Raw genomic sequence first — 19,320 nt, 5'->3', positions numbered from 1 at the left:
TTTGGGGCAGTATTTTGTCAGAGATAGAATTTTCTTTCTGGCTCTAATAAAAACCTCCATGAAAAATACACCGGAAGCATTATTCTGATGAAACAGGTAATTGTAAATAAAGCAAGCAAAGCTTTGCATAATAGAGATATGGTGACTGAACATTCATTTTTCTAGCATAGGGACAGCCGTGAGGTCATTTGTGAACGTGAGCAGCCTAAACAGGCTAAAGGCCACCTAACATTTCGTGGGAGTGTGTGTGTTATAGTAAGAGTAATGAACCTCTATTTTACCTGGTAACTTTTTAAATAGCAGATACCCCTAGCACGTATGCCTCTTGAGAGACTCAAGAGTTTTCCATTCAAGTAGTAACTGGACACCATTTCAAGGAGTAGCAGCACCACTTGATTATATACAGTAAGTCCTCATTTAACGTTATCGATAAGTTCTGAGACTTGACGTGAACCAACATAACAAGACCACTTTTACTATGGGTTAATTGATATTAACAAGAGTTAGGTTCCTATGGCATCTCATCAACATTATAACAAAACGATAGTATCCGAGGACCTGCTGTAATCTATAAATCCATTGACTTTATTATCTTTAGAACTGCAATCCACATGCCGTAGCACACAGTCTAACTAAAATAGACACGTTTTGATTATTATCAGTAAGCCCGTGGGGGGGAAAATGAGTTCTTCTCCGCTTTATGTTTTGTAATACACTTTCTAACTACCGGGTGAACTATACTGTAGTCAGATGGGGGTAATGACAAATAGTTGGAATTATATTGAGGTATCAGGTTGTAAGTCTTAGGTTTTGTTTTTACTGGCCTCATTAATTGCTATTGAGATTGCAAGTAATTAAAAATGTACAGCTAGTCCAACCATTTTCAGTCATTCATGAATAATTGTGCAGCTTTCCCAGGGGTGCTGGGCAGTCAAATACAGATACAAGGGAAGCCCTGTAACCTGGTGGCAGCAGTTACATATTTGTGCTCGTAGCTGTAAGGAGCAGCAAAGAACCCACTATGTCTTCCTACAGTTTTTATGGTTTAGAAAAACCAAACCCTCACTTCCACTGAGGGCTGCCAAACAACTGGCACACATCCTTTGTTAAAAGTTTCTGTATTTGCAGTCTCAACCCAAATCCAAAGTGCTTTTTAAAAACATAATTAGTACTCACTGAATCTCTTTGCACTAATAAAGCTGAAAGAGATGTACAAACTTGGTCACCTTAATATAAACGGCTGAATGTCAGTAAACTTTTAATGTCTTAATTAGATCTGGTGCCATCACTGTTTAAGTGCCTGCTTGTGAATCCTCTTCAGATCCGCTCTCTCATATAAATAAAAACGATATGTCTCTTGAAATAAATATTAGAACAGAATACCTGCCCTTGTCTACCTTTAATTTTTATAGGGACTTTAACTATGATTATGGGAATCTGTAAAGTTGATTCATGGCAACGTAGTAATAGCCTACTAAAGCATTTTTAGTTCCATAGGCAGTGCTGGAATAGTGGAGTGATTTACTAATGTCCAAGAATTAAAATTAGTCATATAAAAATATGGGACGTATATGAAAAGGCAGAGCCATACAGTATGTTTCTAATTATCTCCCACTAGATCTGAATTTTGCCACAAAGTACCCAGGGACGTTGGCCTGCTTTTGTGCTCCATGCTGGGGGATTAATGCTAGGACATGTCACATTATTATTAAAAGGCTTTTCTGATAGTTAACGCTCATTTAGAAGATCAAAAATGGACTCGCAGGATACCTAAATCCATGCTACACATGTGGGTCATATTATAATTAGTCTCTAGAGTAATTTGGAATGAAAAGTGCTTTTTATCCTCAAGCTTCCTTATTCAAATGTTAATAGTGTACCAAAAGGTCCATTCAGGAGTTTATTTTCCAACCAAAGTAAAAGCAGAAAGCAAATACAGTGGTACATCGGTTTTCGAACGTAATCCATTCCGGAAGACCGTTGGAGTTCTGAAACGTCCCAAAACAGCCGACAGCTAGGTCTCAGGACCTTACACTCAGCGGAAGCCACGTGACATGTTCAACTTCCGAGGCATGTTCGAAAACCAAAGCATTTACTTCCGGGTTTACATGTTCGTCAACCAAGACGTTCGAAAACCGAGGTACTACTGTAGTCACCTCCACCAGAGCCTGAGAAGTGAGCCAACAGCATGAAATAGCCTTGAAAGGAAGGTTTCGTGTCGTGGTGATGGTAGTCATGGTGATAACTGTGATGGCAATTAGAGTGGCAGTGGTGGCAGTGATTGTTATGGTGGTGGCTTTTTGATAGTAAAACATGTTATTCCGAGTACAGAGCAAATAATCTCCGGCAACAAGGTGGAAAGGTGATCCCATCATGAAATATACCTGTGATGCCAGGAATCTTGTGGTTATCCATGGAATCCTTTTCATCTATATTGACATTGGGAAGATGAGTGCACTCTTGGTCATTTTCCCATTTAAATGACACCAATAGCCTGATCCAATAGTAAGCTGATACTAACAATGTGGAATGGCTTCATTAACAAGGCTTCACTCCGTCCTGGAAACTGGTGAAAACCAAACCCTGTTGCGTCTCCCCTCAGTGCAGCTTCTGTGTTGTCCTCACCAAGAAATGGGGAATGGTTTCCCAAATGGCAAAAAGGCAGGGAGATGATACCTGCACCTTGTGTGAAGTTTTTCTTTCTCCTTGTTTTCCAGGACACAATGTAGGAAGCCTTTTCCACTTGGCAGATGATTTGGGCCGAGCGATGGAGTCCTTAGTTTCCGTCATGACAGATGAAGAAGGAGCAGAATAAATGTTTTACAACTCCTGATTCCCGCATGGTTTTTATAATATTCATACAACAAAGAGGATTAGACAGTAAGAGTTTACAAGAAAAAAATCTATATTTTTGTGAAGGGTAGTGGTACTATACTGTAGATTTCAGTAGTTTCTAAGTCTGTTATTGTTTTGTTAACAATGGCAGGTTTTACACGTCTATGCAATTGTACAAAAAAAAGTTATAAGAAAAACTACATGTAAAATCTTGATAGCTAAATAACTTGCCATTTCTTTATATGGAACGCATTTTGGGTTGTTTAAAAATTTATAACAGTTATAAAGAAAGATTGTAAACTAAAGTGTGCTTTATAAAAAAAAAAGTTGTTTATAAAAACCCCTAAAAACAAACGCACACACACACACACACACACACACACACACACACACTTTGAGGCAGCGCATTGTTTTGCATCCTTTTAGAGTGATATCCACATGAAATTCATGGCTTTTCTTTTCTTGCATATTAAAGATAGGACTTCCTCTAACACCACCAAATGACTTCACATTGCTCTTTTTGGACTTGTTGACTGAATGGAACTAGCTGTGGGTTTTCATGTTATACATCTATATGTCTATAAGTATATAGATACTATAGGTATATAGATAAATATAAATTTAAAGAGACCTTTGCAATTTCTTGTTCAAGTGTTCCTGACACTTGCTATTGGAAAGAAATTGCTTCTGGTCATCCAGGCTTACCCGCTTGGTCTGGAATGACTTTTCCCTGGAGCCTGAAGCCAGAGGGAAACTACCACACTAAAACATTGTCTGAGGCTTCAGGTATTTCTTTAAAGTTTCCACTGACAAGTAGAGTATCGAATTTTTTCAAAAGAAACATATGAATGAGTACACAGGACTTATTATGTCACAAAAATCCATTGCTTGATATACTGAGCTTCCTGCTGTCGGCCATGCCACGATTTAGATTTAATGATGCTTCAGTGGTAGTCAGAGCATCAGAAGGGATTGTAACTCCCAGAGACAAGGAGGCCTCTGAAGGAGTAGGCCACTCTTGAATGGCCAAAGGATTGGGTGAATGTTCATAACCATAGAGATCTTTATAATTACAATGAAATAATTCTTCCCTCTTCTCACAGTCAATCAGAAGTTGGGTGTCTTAGTTTTTCTTTGTTTTTTTTAAGGTTTTTTTCCCCCCATCACAGTGAGTTTTTAAAATGCCACAAGACTTCATTTCAAACAACCCTTGGGAAATGTAAGACAGTAGCCCCACCACACTGTGATACTGTTAAATATCCACCCAGAATTTCATGAACTCTGCTTCCCTCCTTTACATTTCTCTACAAGTAATTCCACACAGGTTTGTAAGTGGGAATGCAAAATTGATTCAAATGTTCCAAAAGGTACGCCAAACCCTTTGTGGTGGATTAGGCAGGTTAAGTATGTGAACAAACAAACTGTTCAAAAAAAAGGAGAAAAACTCAAGAGGACTAACTGGTAGGAAAAAGCTTTACTCTTTCATTTCATCTTATTAGTGTGATTTTTAAAAATCATTCAATAGAAATCACCATGTGACCTATTGTTTTGCAAATCTGTTACCTCTTACATCAAGTGTAATTAACTTTTGGAGAGTGGGTTTTGTCCATTATTTTATTAATGATAATTAACATCAAACATGGCTTCTCATGCTATTTCTACCTCACTTTGGTTTTGGGGTGTTCCTAATAATTGTGCACACCTGATTTCACAGCTTCACCACTTGTCCATTGTGTGAACATTTTCCTCCATTTTCTTTTCCCTTTTTTAACTTCCCAAAGAAAACCCAGAGCTCTAAGGTAACAAATTACATGAAGATTTGGTTTCAGTCTTGCATTTCTTCCTTTATGTGACTCTGGACTTTTTCTTTGAGGACTTTTTTTTTGAACCACGATTTAAAACAAGGGGTTCCTTTACTTCCTACTAAGAAGTTTAAGTTTCATTCTAAAATCAGATAAGTAGAGTGCATAATTTTGTTTTAATCTTTTGTTTTATCTTTTAGACATTAGTTCTGGAGTGAGTCTGTCAAAATATATGAATAAAAATCGAAAGCTTTATTGCTACGTTTTAAGCATAATTTGGACGTTATTTTGTGTTCTTTATAACCACCGAGTATTAAACTGTAAATCATAATCAATGTAACTGAAGCATAAACATCACATGGCATGTTATGTCATTGTTTTCAGGTACTGGGTTCTTACTTGAGTATCATAATACATTGTGTTTTAACACCAACACTGTAACATTTACTAATTATTTTTTTAAACTTCAGTTTTACTGCATTTTCACAACATATCAGACTTCACCAAATATATGCCTTACTATTGTATTATATTACTGCTTTACTGTGTATCTCAATAAAGCACGCAGTTATGTTACAAAAAAAGTTGACTGCAGTATTCTTTTTATTTTAATAGGTGATTCATATGGTTGAAAAATCTAGAAAGGCAAACAGTGAAAAGGCCTCAACACCCTATTCCCACATCATCTTCACTGCCCTATGAGTAAATATTATTTCTTAGGTGTCCTTCCAAAGTATCTTTGTTATATAAATAATTACCAACATATATTCCTGTGTTTTCCTTTTATTACATAGAAGATAGCCTATGCATCTAAATATATGCCTTGTTTTGTAAAACTTAAGATTCAAAAGATCCATTCTTATATTGAAATGGATTTTTCCATTTCAATATATAAAATGCTTTCTCATTTTTTAATAATTTTTTATTCAATTACAGTTGACATACAATATTATATTTTATGGTGTACAGCATAGTGATTAGAGATTTATATGTGCCTTACGAAGTGATCACCCTGATAAGTCTAGTACCCACCTGGCACCATAGTTATTACAATATTGTTGACTATATTCCTTATGCTTTACATCCCTGTGCCTTTTGTTACTGGCAATTTGTACTTCTTAATCCCTTCTTTTTCACCCATCCCCTCCAAACCCTCTCCCATCTGGCAACCTCATTTTGTTCTTTATCTATGAGTCTGTTTATGTTTTGTTTTTTAGATTCCACATGTAAGTGATGACATATGGTATTTGTCTTTCTCTGACTTATATCACTTAGCATAATACCCTCTAGGTCCATCCGTGTTGTTGCAAATGGCAAGATTTCACTCTTCATGGCTGAGTAACACTCCATTGTATCTTTTTTTTTTTTTTATAGCTGCTTCGTGTTCCAGTGTATGCCTGTGGCATATTATTTAAGCAGTCCCCTTTGGTGGGATATGTGGGTTGTTTTCAGCCTTTTCCTATGACAATATCACATCTCTCATTTCATTATTTCACTTGTGTGGAAAGATAGTATCTGTGGTACACATTCCTAGAAGTGAGATTTCTGGGTCAAAGGTGGCAAGCACTTGTAGCTTGAGAGATCATTTTTCGTGCAGCAATTGTCATAGTGTATCTGCGACAACATGAATGGACCTAGAGGGTATTACACCAAGTGAAATAAGAGAAAGACAAATACCATATGATATCACTTACATGTGGGATCTAAAGAACAGAATAAACAAAAAACAGGAAGAGACTCAGAGATACAGAGAACAAACTGATGGTTACCAGATGGGAGGGGGTTTGAGGGGCTGGGGGGAAAAAATGAAGGGATTAAGAAGTACAAATTGGTAGTTACAAAATAATCTTGGGGATGTAAAGTACAGCACAGGGAATATAATCAATATTACGGTAATAACTAGGTGTAGTGCCAGGTAGGTACTAGACTAATCGGAGGGATCACTGCATAAATGACATAAATGCCTAACCACTATGCTGTACACCCGAAATGAATATAAAATATTGAATGTCAACTGTAATTGAACAATTAGATACATAAAAGATAAAGATTGTATGTCACTTGTATCGTTAATGGTACCAGACGTAAGGGGGAGTCTAGTAGTAGCAGTCTCACCTACAAAGATGCCATAGAACTGGTTCTGGGGCGGATGCCCCTACCATACATAGGCAGACCCACTACCAGAAGGACATCCCACATCCTGCTCTGCTTCTGCCCTAGCTGCAAAGGAGGCTGGGAAACGGAATAGCCATGTCAGCTCTAGGAAGAGGCTGTCTTTTCCTCCCACCAAGACTCATGGTGAGAAGTTACCAGCAGGGTCAGATGCTAGGAATCCAAAAAGATTATAAAAGTCCACTAGCTACAACCTGTTCTAGTGATTCTGGAAATAACAGATCGTCAAGCTCATGAAGAAGGATGTTCAGTGAGTGTGGCATCTCTGACATGAATCACTTGTTAAGCTTTTGAGGGTGGGGTGATGATGCCAACCTAAGTGACTATTACATTGAAAGATTGCCCTTGAAGTCACATATACCAAGACTAATTTTCATCCTATTTAAATGAATCCATCATTTGGCCCTCCTGCCATTCCCCAAACCTGCCCGTTTGAAACAACAGATTGGCTGTTTGGATGGCACTCAACTAGGGAACTGAGGAATTTTTAACACTTCACCATGACTAAGAAAACTGTGTGTGAATGAGTCTGAGGAGGGCATTTGGCTTTCCATTCCACACCTGGCACAGGCTGGAGGGGAGGGAATTATTTCAGTGAAAAATGAAAACAGATCAAGCTGGCGCAGATTGTGCACCAGCAAGCAAAATGTGTTTGGGAGAAAGCATCAAGACTAATGGATGAGTTCTGTGAAACCGCGATGGGATTTCCCTAAATTGGTAATGCTCTGACGGTAGAATGAATACAAAGGCAAGCACTGGTGCGCTTGCAAAGACTACCGTCAAATTAGTGTAGGAAGGACATGAATAGAATTCTTTCGCACAGTAGCAAAGCCACTAGAGTGGGAACCACAAACACATTCTCCATTGCAGCGTGGACTGCAGAATGCTGGGATCTCATGGACTTACTTGACAATGCGAGAGCAGCTGAGAACAGCAACGTGCCATACACTCCATAATAAACAATACTGTTTGAGTGTGTGAAGTTTGCGGATGATTGAGAGTGGCTTTCATGTACAGAAAAGATGTACAGTAACTTGAGGCTTACGTTCTATACATCTGTGCATACATACATGTGTGTATACATGTATGCATACTTATATAGTCAGGATAAATGTTTAGCTCTTCTCTAACTTTTTAGTTTGAAATAGCTCAAACTTACAGAAAAGTTGCAAGAACAGTACAAAGAACCCCCATATACCCTTTACCCAGATTCAACAATTGTTTATATTTTGCCCCCTCCCTCTCCCTCTCATCAGTCTGTTTTCTTCCTGAACTATCTTGAGAGTGACTTTCAGACATTGAGCCCTTTGACACTTAAACACTTCATGTATATTTCCTAAGAACGAGGACAGTCTCTTGCATAATCACATCACCATTATCAAAATCAATTTAACATTATACAAAAGGATCCACCCACAACCCATATTTAAACGTTAATTGTGCAATAACATTTGTAAAATTATATGTGTTTCCCTGGTTTGGTCTGGGATCTAATTCACGATCTCGTGACATTTAGTCATGTCTCTTTAATCTCCTTTGATCTGGAATTCTCTCTGCTTTTCTCTGTCTTCAAAGGCCTTTGACATTTTTTATAAGTCAGTTACTTTGTAGAACATGCCTCAATTTGGGTTTGATGTGTCCTCATGATTAGATTCTCGATATGTGTTTTGGGCAGGAATATGATACAAGCAATGATGTGTCCTCAGCACATCAAAGCCAGAGCAACATAATGATGGTCTGTCCCATTCTGGGTGATGCTAACTTTGATGACTTGGTGAAGGTAGTATCTCCAAGTTTCGCCACTTGGTATATATATTTTAAAACATAATTATTCTTAAACCTTTGGGTTCAACTTACAAATCTTATTATTTTCATATGTATAATATAGATGACTTGTAAAAAAAATAAGAAATTACTTTCTGTGAGTTCCAGTTCAAGATGACAACATAGGAGGCTCCTGAACTCACCTCCTCCCACAGACATACTGAATCTACAGTTCCATACAGAACAATTCCTTCTGAAAGAAACCCAGAAACTAGTTGAGTGACTCCTGCCCATATGGGCAAACAAGAAAACACACATTGAAGTGGGTAGGAGAGGCTGAGACGCATGTCAATATAAACCTTACCCCTGGCACGGCAACACACAACCAGGAAATAACTCACAACCCTCAGGTTCTCCCTGAGGAGTGAAGGGTTTGGACCCCACATCTGGCACCCCAACTTTTAAGACTTGCACCAGAGACCTGGGCCCTGAAAACATCTAGCTTTGAAAGCCACCATGGCTTTCGTCCATGAGACCCACAAGGCTGTAGTGAACTATGAGACACTTCTTGAAGGGCTCATGCAGACTCACCTTGGCTAACCTTCCAGGGCACAACACACAGGCAGCAACACCCTGTCTTTCCTTGCCAGAGCCCTATTTGCTTATCTTAATAGTTGCGACCAGAGGGGCAGACTTCTAATTTAACATACATCTAGGTGCCGACGGCAATACTCCCCAGAGACCCCAGAAGATGGCAGACAACATTTTTGTGCCCTCCCTCTGTCTCATTTGCTTATATCTCCCAGGGAGGAGCTTGTGCAGCTACTGCCCAAGGAATGCCCCTTGATCACCTGACTCTGGTGGCCAGTCATGGTTACATTTGTGGGTCCTGCAGGACTGTAACAAACAGAGGAACAGTTCTTAACCAACTATCCCCCCATGGCACAATGCAGAGACAGCAGTCAGAAATGCCCATATCCCAGTCTTCCCCTGATAGATAGGGTCCAGCTTCCAATCCACCTGCATCTAGGTGCTGAGATGCTTCCCTTTGGGACACTGACAGATCTTGGCACATTCTCAACTACTGGAAACCACTGAGAATAAAGAAGACTGCTTAGACCAAGGGTGTCCAAACTGCGGCCCGCGGGCCAACTGCAGCCCGCAATCCATTTTTTATTGGCCCGCAGCAAATTACAAACATACATTTAGTTTACTTAAATAAACCAGGTGAGGCAATACGTACTTCACCTCGAGTGAGTGGCCCAGCTGTTTGTGTATTTTACTGCATATGGCCCTTGGTAAAAAACGTTGAAAAAAGTTTGGACACCCCTGGCTTAGACAATCACTAATGGTTGAAGAGACAACTCAGAGCTGGGCACAGTTGAACAATAAGGTTCATATTTCACACAAGAATAAATTCAACTAAGGTGGTAAAACACCTGTACACTGAAAACTATAACACAAATGAAAGAAATTGAAGAAGACACAAATAAATGGAAAGATATTTCATGCTCATGGACTGGAAGAATTAATGTTGTTAAAATGTCCATATTATTCAAAGCATATGGATATGTGGACTCTAAAAAAACAAATAAATGAACAAACAAAACAGATTCAATACACTCCTTATCAAAATTCCAATGGCAGTTTCTACAGAAATAGAACAATCCTAAAATCTTCATGGAACCACAAAAGACCCCAACTAGTCAAAGCAATCTTGAGAAAGAAGAGCAAAGCTGGAGGTATCATGCTTCCCAATTTCAAACTGTATTATAATACAAAGCTATAGTAATCAAAACAGTATGGTATCGACATAAAATTAGACACATAGATCAATAAAGCAGAAAAAAGAGCCCAGAAATAAAGCCACACTATATTGTTAGCTAATGGGGAAAGGATAGTCTGTTCAATAATGGTATTGGGAAAACTGGACAGTCACATGCAAAAGAATGAAACCAGACCATTATCTGACACCATACACAAAAATCACCTCAAAATGGAGTACAGACTTGAATGTAAGACCTGAAACCATAAAACTCCTAGAAGAAAACACAGGGAGTAAACTCCTTGATATCAGTGTCAGTTATGATTTTCTTTTTTTTTTAATTTAACACCAAAAGCAAAGGCAATAAAAGCAGAAATAAACAAGTGTGACTACATCAAACTAAAAAACTTCTGTACAGCAAAACAACCATCAACAAAATTAAAAGGCAACCTATGGCATGGGTGAAACTATTTGCAAATTCAGAGATATAATGGTAAATATCCAAAATACATAAGGGTAAATATCCAAAATACATAAATAACTCATACAACTAAATTTTAAAAATCCAGTTTTATTAATAAAATGTGCAGAACATCTGAGTAAACATTTTTCAAAAAAAAACATACAGATGGCCAACAGGTACATGAAAAGGTGCTCAACATCACTAATCATCAAGGAATACAAATCTAAACCACAATGAGATATCACCTCACACCTGTCAGAATAGCTATTATCAAAAAGACAAGAAATAACAAGTGTTGGTGAGGATGTGGAAAAAAGGAACACTTGTGCACTGTTGCTAGGAATGTAAATTGGTGCAGCTGCTATAGAAGGCAGTGTGGAGGGTCCTTGAAAAATTAAAAATAGAACTACCATATAACCCAGCAATTCCACTTCTGGCTATTTATCAGATGAAATCCAAAACAGTAATTTGAAAAGATATATGCACTATGTTCATTGCTGTATTCTTTACAATGGCCAAGATACGGAAGCAACCTAAGTGTCTATCGATAGATGAATCGATAAAGAAGATGTGGTACATTTATACAATGGAGTATTACTCTGCCACAAAAAAGAATGAAATCTTACCATTTGTGACAACTTGGATGGACCTAGGGGATATTATGCTAAGTGAAATAAGTCAGACAAAAACAAATACCATATGCTTTCACTTATATGTGGACTCTAAAAAAACAAATAAATGAACAAACAAAACAGAAACAAACTCATAGATACATAGAACAAATTGGTGGCAGACAGCTAGGAGGGGTTTGGGGGGATGGGTGAAAAAGGTGAAAGGGATCAACAAGTACAAATTTCCAGTTTTAAAATAGTCACAGGGATGTAAAGTACAACATAGGGAATATGGTCAATAACATTGTAATAACTATATATGGTGTCAGATGGGTACTAGATTTATCAGGTGATCACTTCGTAAGGTATACAAATGTCTAATCACTATGTTGTACACCTGAAACTAATATAATATGTATGTTAACTATAATTTTAAAAAAAATTAAATTAAAAAAAGAAAATGTATATATACACAATAGAACATTACTCAACCATTATAAAGAAGGAAATCTTGCTTTTTGGGACAAAATGGATGGACTTTTAGGGCATATGCTAAATGAAATGAGTCAGACAGAGAAAGACAAATACCATATTATCTTATATGTGGAATCTTAAAAAAAAAAAAAGAAAATCCAAGCTCGTGAATACAGAGAAAAGATGCTGGTTGCCAGAGATTGGTGGAGGGGGTGGAGGAATGAGTGAAGGGAGTCAAAAAGTCCAAACTTCAAGTTATAAAATAAGTCATGAGGATATTGTAATGCACAGCATGAAGGCTATAATCTATAATACTGTGTTGCATATTTGAAAGTTGCTAAAAGAGTAGATCTTTAAATAAAGTTGCTAAGAGAGCAAATCTTTAAAGTTCTCATCACAGAACTCTGGTGGCAAGAACTCTGGAGCCTCCTAACTAGACTTATAGTGATCATTTTGAAGCATATACAAATATCAAATCATTATGTTGTGTACCTGGAACTAATATAACGTTGTACGTCAATTATGCCCCAATAAAAAACTAAAGTAAAAAGTATATATAGACATCATAAAAATGGCAGCATGAGGTGAGCGTCCTGAAATCTCCTGTGGAATGTACAACAAATTAAATAACTATAACTCCACAAAGGACTCCCTGCACAGCAGACAGGTAAGTCTAAAGGGCTCACTACTGAAATCACCTAAAGGGGGGCAAATTGCGCAAGCGGGGGAGGAGGGAAGGGAGAAGTGCGGAGACGGAGTCGCGCGGGCGCAGGACGCAGACCTAGCTCAGTGCTCCGAGCTCGCTGCATCCTGGAACTACCGCTGCTGCGGGAGAGGGAAGAACTCGGACTGCTAGGGCTCCGCTTATGGCCCACAGGGCTGAGGAGGCAGCATATAACACGGCTGAACCCAACGCTCGCGGCAGAGACCTCGGAGAAAAGACTGAGGGGAGAAGGCTGAAAATGGTGGTTTAAGCCCTCACTGCCGAGCAGATAACGGAAGCCTTAGGCACTGAGACTAGCCGCCCCCTCCCTACCCTCCCAGAGCTTGCCCCGCCCCCACCTGCCTGGTGCTAGGAGCGAAACAGTAGCAGTGTCAGATCAAAAGAACAGAATATTTGCTGTTCTGAGAACTGTGGACCGCAGACACAGATTCGCAGCCCAACTAGTTCTGGCAAAGGGGAGGGAGCTGTGGAAGCAGGACCAGCTGTGGTGGTGGTCGCTGCCATTGCTCTGGGCCACCTCTCACAACTCACCCCGCCCCTGGCCCCTCCTATCTGGGTGGATCCCTGCAGGAGTAAACAGAACTGCTGAAACATACAGGCTCTGAATCTGGTGCAAGAAGAGCTTTGGAATTTCAGAAGCTCTCTACATCCCCACAGGGATGTGGTGACCTATGACCCAGGCGAACTGTTAACAGAGGAGAAGACTGCCTTCCAGGGAATCCTCCCATTGTGTAAGAAGCTGGAATAGTGCAGCGAAAACATAACCACAGTGTGAGAGAGAATAAAAGAGGCTGCAGTGGGAGAGAAAATAAAACATTTTACCAACACCTACTGGAAAACAAAAGAAAGATCTCTTTCTATCAACTGGATGCAGAACCCACTTATGTAGATGTCTAGGAAGAGAAATAATAATCATTAATTGCCATGAATAACCAAGGCAACAAGACACCTTAGAAAGAAAATGAAAGGATCCAGAAAATGAACTTAAAGATGTGAAAATATGTGACTTAAATGACAGAGAATTCAAGATTGCAGTCTTGAAAAATTCAACTAGATGCAAGAAAGCACAGACAGGCAGTTTAATGAACTCAGAAACACAATCAAAGAACAAAATGAACATTTTACCAAAGAGATTGAAATTTTAAGAAAAGAACCAAATAGAATTTCTGGAGATTAAGAACTCAATCAATAGAAGAAATTAAGAATGAAATAGCCAGCTTAGGTAGTAGAGTTGACCAGATGGAGGAAAGAATCAGTGACATCGAAGATAGAAACCTGGAAATTACACGGATGGAAGAAGAAAGAGACTTGAGACTTAAAAGAAATGAAAGAACTCTACAAGAACTTTCTGACTCCATCAGAAAGAGCAATATAAGAATAATGGGCATACCAGAAGGAGAAGAAAGAGAGAAGGGAACAGAGAATATATTCAAACAAACTGTCGATGAGAACTTCCCAAACTTGTGGACAGAACTGGACCTTCAAATCCAAGAAGCAAATAGAACACCTAATTACCAAATTGGGAATGAAGAAGTTAAATTGTCACTCTTTGCAGATAACATGATGCTATATACAGAAAACCCTAAAGAGTCCACCAAAAAGTTATTAGAAACAATAAACGAATACAGTAAACTTGCTGGCTACAAAATCAAAAGTCCATTGCATTCCTATATACTAACAGGGAAATCTCAGAAAAAGAAATAAAAAAAACCCACAATTCATTTTTCAATTGCAACAAAAAGAATAAAATAACTTGGAATAACATTAACCAAGGATGTGAGAGACCTATACGCTGAATACTACAAGACATTTTTGAAAGAAATTGAAGAAGACACAAAGAAATGGAAAGACATTCCGTGCTCATGGACTGGAAGAATCAACATAGTTAAAATGGCCATATTACCCAAAGCAACATACAGCAGATTTAATGCAATCCCCATCAAAATCCCAATGGCATTTTTAAAAGAAATAGAACAAAAAATCATCAGATTTGCATGGAACCACAAAAGACCCCGAATAACCAAAGCAATCCTAAGAAAAAAGAACAATGCTGCAGGTATTGCACTCCCTGACTTTAGCTTGTACTACAGGTCAACAATAATCAAAACAGCATGGATTGGCAGAAGAAAAACAGACATATAGACCAATGGAATAGAACTGAGAACTCAGAAATAAACTCACATAAATCTGGACAGATAATTTTTGACAAAGAAGCAAAAAACATACAATGGAGAAAAGACAGCCTCTTCAATAAGTGGTGCTGGCAGAATTGGAAAGCCACGTGCAAAAGAATGAAACTGGACTGCTACCTGTCACCATGTACCAAAATTAATTCAAAATGGGTCAAAGACTTAAGCATAAGACCTGAAACAATAAACTGCATAGAAGAAAACATAGTACTAAACTTCAAAGTACATAGAAAATAAGTACTAAACTTATGGATCTTGGGTTCAAAGAGAATTTTATGAATTTGACTCCAAAGGCAAGGGAAGTAAAAGCTAAAATAAATCAATGGGACTATATCAAACTTAAAAGCTTCTGCACAGCAAAAGAAACCATCGACAAAATAAAGAGGCAACCAACTGAATGGGAGAAGATTTTTGCAAACAGCACCTCCGATAAGGGGCTAATATCCAAAATATACAAGGACCTCATACAACTCAACAACAAAAAAACAAACAACCCAATTGAAAAATAGACAGAGGACCTGAAGAGTCATTTCTCCAAAAAGGACATACAAATGGCAAATAGACATATGAAAAAATGCTCAACATCACTAATCATCAGAGAAATGCAAATAAAAACCACAATGAGATATCACCTCACCCCAGTCAGAATGGCTATATCAACAAGACAAATAGTAACAAATGTTGGAGAGGCTGTGGAGAAAAAGGAACCCTTAGACACTGTTGGTGGGAATGCAGACCGGTGCAGCCGCTATGGAAGGCAGTGTGGAGGTTCCTCAAAAAATTACGAGTAGAATTACCGTATGACCCAGCAATCCCTCTCCTGGGTATCTACCCAAAGAATCTGAAAACATTTATCCATAAAGACAAGTGTGCTCCAGTGTTCACTGCAGCTTTATTTACGGTGGCCAAGACATGGAAACAACCAAAATGTCCTTCGATAGATGAATGGATAAAGAAGTTGTGGTATATATACACAATGGAATACTATTTGGCAGTAAGAAAAGATGAAATAGGACCACTTGTGACAACATGGATGGATCTTGAGATTATAATGCTAAGCAAAATAAGTCAGACAGAAAAAGTAGAGAACCATATGATTTCACTGATATGTGGGATATAAACCAAAAACAACAAAAGAACAACACAAACAACTGAAAGAACAAAAACTCATAGACATAGACAATAGTTTAGGGGTTACCAGAGGGTCAAGGGTCAGGGGGGAGCGGGGCTCTAGAAGAGGGAAAAGGGAGTCAAATATATGATGATGGAAAGAGAACTGACTCTGGGTGGTGAACACACAATGTGAGATATAGATAATGTATTACAGAATTGTACACCTGAAATCTATGTGACTTTACTAATTGTCACCCCAATAAACTTTAATTTTAAAAAAATGTATATATAAAGAACACATAGCAAAAAAAAAAAAAAAAAAAATCCAATTTAAAAGTGAGCAGAACATCTGAAGAGACATTTTTCCAAAAAGGTCATACAGAGGGCCAACAGGTATATGAAAAGGTGCTGGACATCACTAAGCATCAGAGAAATGCAAATCAAAACCACAATGAGCTATCACGTCACACCTGTTAGAATGGCTATCATCAATGAGACAAGCAGTTGGGCTGGGCCAGAATGAGAGCAATGCCCTGAAGCTATTCTCCTGGGGAAAGGCTCTGGGAACGGGCTGATGGCCAGGGAAGAAATCTAGACACTTCACTGCTGCCTGAAGATACAACTGGTCCAGAGCATAATGGAACTTTGCTGAGGCTTTGCACTTTGACAGAAAAGCCCTTGTAGCTTCCGCAGGGCCTTTGGCCTCCCACATGGCCATGGATTTTCATCCTATGCGTGCGCATTTCAGTTCAGTCACCCGTCTGGCTTCGGTTGGTCCCACCCCTCCACAGCCTTTGTGCTGGATCCCAGTCCCCCACACCTGGCTGGCCCCTGGAGCAAGGAGCAATTGCATTGTGACTTTGATGGGGCCTCAAAAGAGGGTGATTGGGGTTTGCCTGATACCATGTTCCCCCCAAAATAAGACCGGGTCTTATATTAAGTTTTGCTCCAAAAGATGCATTAGGGCTTATGTTCAGGGGATGTCATCCTGAAAAATCATGCTAGGGCTTATTTTCCAGTTAGGTCTTCTTTTTCAGGGAAACACAATAGCTGGCATGAGCCAGACTCATTATGGACCAATCTGGGACAAGGGGCCACTTACACCAGGGGCACCCAGGCATTTCTCATCCCAGGACTCCCCTGCCACCCCCATATAATTATGGAGATTCTGAGAGATTGGGCCTCCTAGGAACAGGGGTCCTAGCAGCAGCAGCCCCCAGCCTGATTCCAACGTCCTCTGAGGCCCAGCATCCCAACCCATCCTCTCCCAACCCCCTGCATCTGGACCCGCTATTACTTCCCCCAGAACCGGGGAGGTACTATGCATGAGGCCGCAAGTTCTCTGAAACATTTTTTATTCCATCTACTGTATGAACTGAGTCCATTTTTATACCATTCATTTTGAAGTCACATTTGTAAAATTACACATTTTCAATTGGAACCCAAGACTAATCTCTCCAATTCACTAATATGCCAAGTTGCCACGAACATTTAAGCACTTTAAATAAACACAGATTATTCCTGAATTCAACATAAAAGTAGTAAAACCATGGGTTGGGTTTACTTCACCATCTCTTCATTTTATTCTAAACTTCCCGGGATTTCAAGATTTACGGGGTGGGCAGAAAAAGACTTACTTGGTAATGCAGAGGTTCTCAGTGAAGTACTCCTATGGCGTCCCCGGGGGCGAGGGATGCTGACGTCTTGGACCTTGCGGTCTTGGGGGTGGCCAGATGGAGCCTGTAACCTCAGTCTCCTGCAGTTAATCAAGGATGCCCTACAATTAAAAATCAATTTCTCAGGGGCGGCTGGGTGGCTCAGTTGGTTAGAGCGTGAGCTCTGAACAACAGAGTTGCCGGTTCAATTCCCACATGGACCAGGGAGCTGCGCCCTCCACAACTAGATTGAAGATAATGAGCTGCGGCTGAGCTGCCAGAGGGGCAGCCAGCTGGCTCAGTTGGTTAGAGCACCAGCTCTGAACAATCAAGGTTGCTGGTTCAATTCCCTCATGGGATGGTGGGCTGCGCCCCCTCCAACTAAGATTGAAAACAGCGACTGGACTTGGAGCTGAGCTGCGCCCTCCACAACTAGATTGAAGGACAATGACTTGGAGCTGATGGGCCCTGGAGAAACACACTGTTCCCCAATTAAAAAAAGAAATGCGTACAATTTTTTTTTTAATTAATTTCTCTGTATGCCATGACATACAAATATTTGGGAAACACTGCACTGAGGGAATAATTTTACCATCACAAGAATTGAGGTTCCTGGTTCAACAATTCCTGTCCATATTAAAACTAAATATCCTCGGCATGGTGACAATTTTTATCAGTCAGAAATTTGTGGCTAAGATCGGCAACTCTTCTTATGCCACAAGAGGATAAACATTCAATCCCTTTTTATAGTTAATATGACAACAGGGGGACTCCAGGCCAAACAGGAAGTAAGTTCTGCATACATTCCTCACACCCTGTGCTCTGGGTTTGACTTACCCCTTAACCTGTGTGGATAATTGCAAGCCCCTGGTAATTGCAAGACTGGACTAGAGCTCCCATAAATCCTCGTTCACTGGCCTCATTCATGGTTTATGCTGGTTGTCTTGACATAATTATTAATAAAAACACTTTCACTCTCAAAAATGCCCCGGTTAGTATGATAAATTACTTGGCCATCCTACCTACAACCAGGTTGCACCTAACTCCCTTCAACCACAGTATTTTTTTTTTAATTTATTGGGGTGACAATTGTTAGTAAAGATACATAGATTTCAGGTGTACAAGTCTGTAATACATCATCTATAAATCCCATTGTGTGTTCACCACCCAGAGTCAGTTCTCTTTCCATCACCATATATTTGATCCCCTTTACCCTCATAAACCCACCCCCCACCCCCCTTACCCTCTGGTAACCACTAAACTTTTGTCTGTGTCTATGAGTTTTTGTTTCTCATTTGTTTGTCTTGTTCTTTTCTTGTTTTTGGTTTATATACCACATATCAGTGAAATCATATGGTTCTCTGCTTTTTCTGTCTGACTTATTTTGCTTAGCATTATACTCTCAAGGTCCACCCATGTTGTCACAAATGTTCCTATATCATCTTTTCTCACCGCCAAATAGTATTCCATTGTGTATATATACCACAACTTCTTTATCCATTCATCTATCGAAGGACATTTTGGTTGTTTCCATGTCTTGGCCACCGTAAACAAAGCTGCAGTGAACATTGGAGCACACGTGTCTTTATGTATAAATGTTTTCAGATTTTTTGGGTAGATACTCAGGAGAGGGATTGCTGGGTCATACGGTAATTCTATTCGTAATTTTTTGAGGAACCTCCACACTGCCTTCCATAACGGCTGCACCAGTCTGCATTCCCACCAACAGTGTCTGAGGGTTCCTTTTTCTCCA

At 39.3% G+C, this 19,320-nt stretch overlaps 1 protein-coding gene across 11 annotated transcripts in view; it reads left to right on the top strand.

Annotated features, from left to right (window-relative positions):
- Positions 1–5,224, top strand: part of DMD (dystrophin) — a 2,122,179-nt gene extending 2,116,955 nt beyond the window's left edge. For 10 of the 11 annotated variants that reach the window (XM_074323908.2, XM_074323912.2, XM_074323913.2 and 7 more), the window contains one exon: positions 2,718–2,833. In XM_074323908.2, coding sequence (XP_074180009.2) covers positions 2,718–2,815 — 98 coding nt within the window. In that variant the 3' untranslated portion in view covers positions 2,816–2,833. Of the gene's footprint in view, positions 1–2,717 lie in introns of all 11 variants that reach the window. The other variant, XM_074323910.2, reaches the window with a different exon arrangement.
- The last annotated feature ends 14,096 nt before the right edge of the window (positions 5,225–19,320 follow it).

This window comes from Rhinolophus sinicus, chromosome 18, assembly GCF_057876585.1.
Source record: "Rhinolophus sinicus isolate RSI-liver-muscle chromosome 18, RSI-T2T, whole genome shotgun sequence".
NCBI classification, from domain to species: Eukaryota; Metazoa; Chordata; class Mammalia; order Chiroptera; family Rhinolophidae; genus Rhinolophus; species Rhinolophus sinicus.
This window is presented reverse-complemented; position numbering and strand designations above follow the sequence as displayed.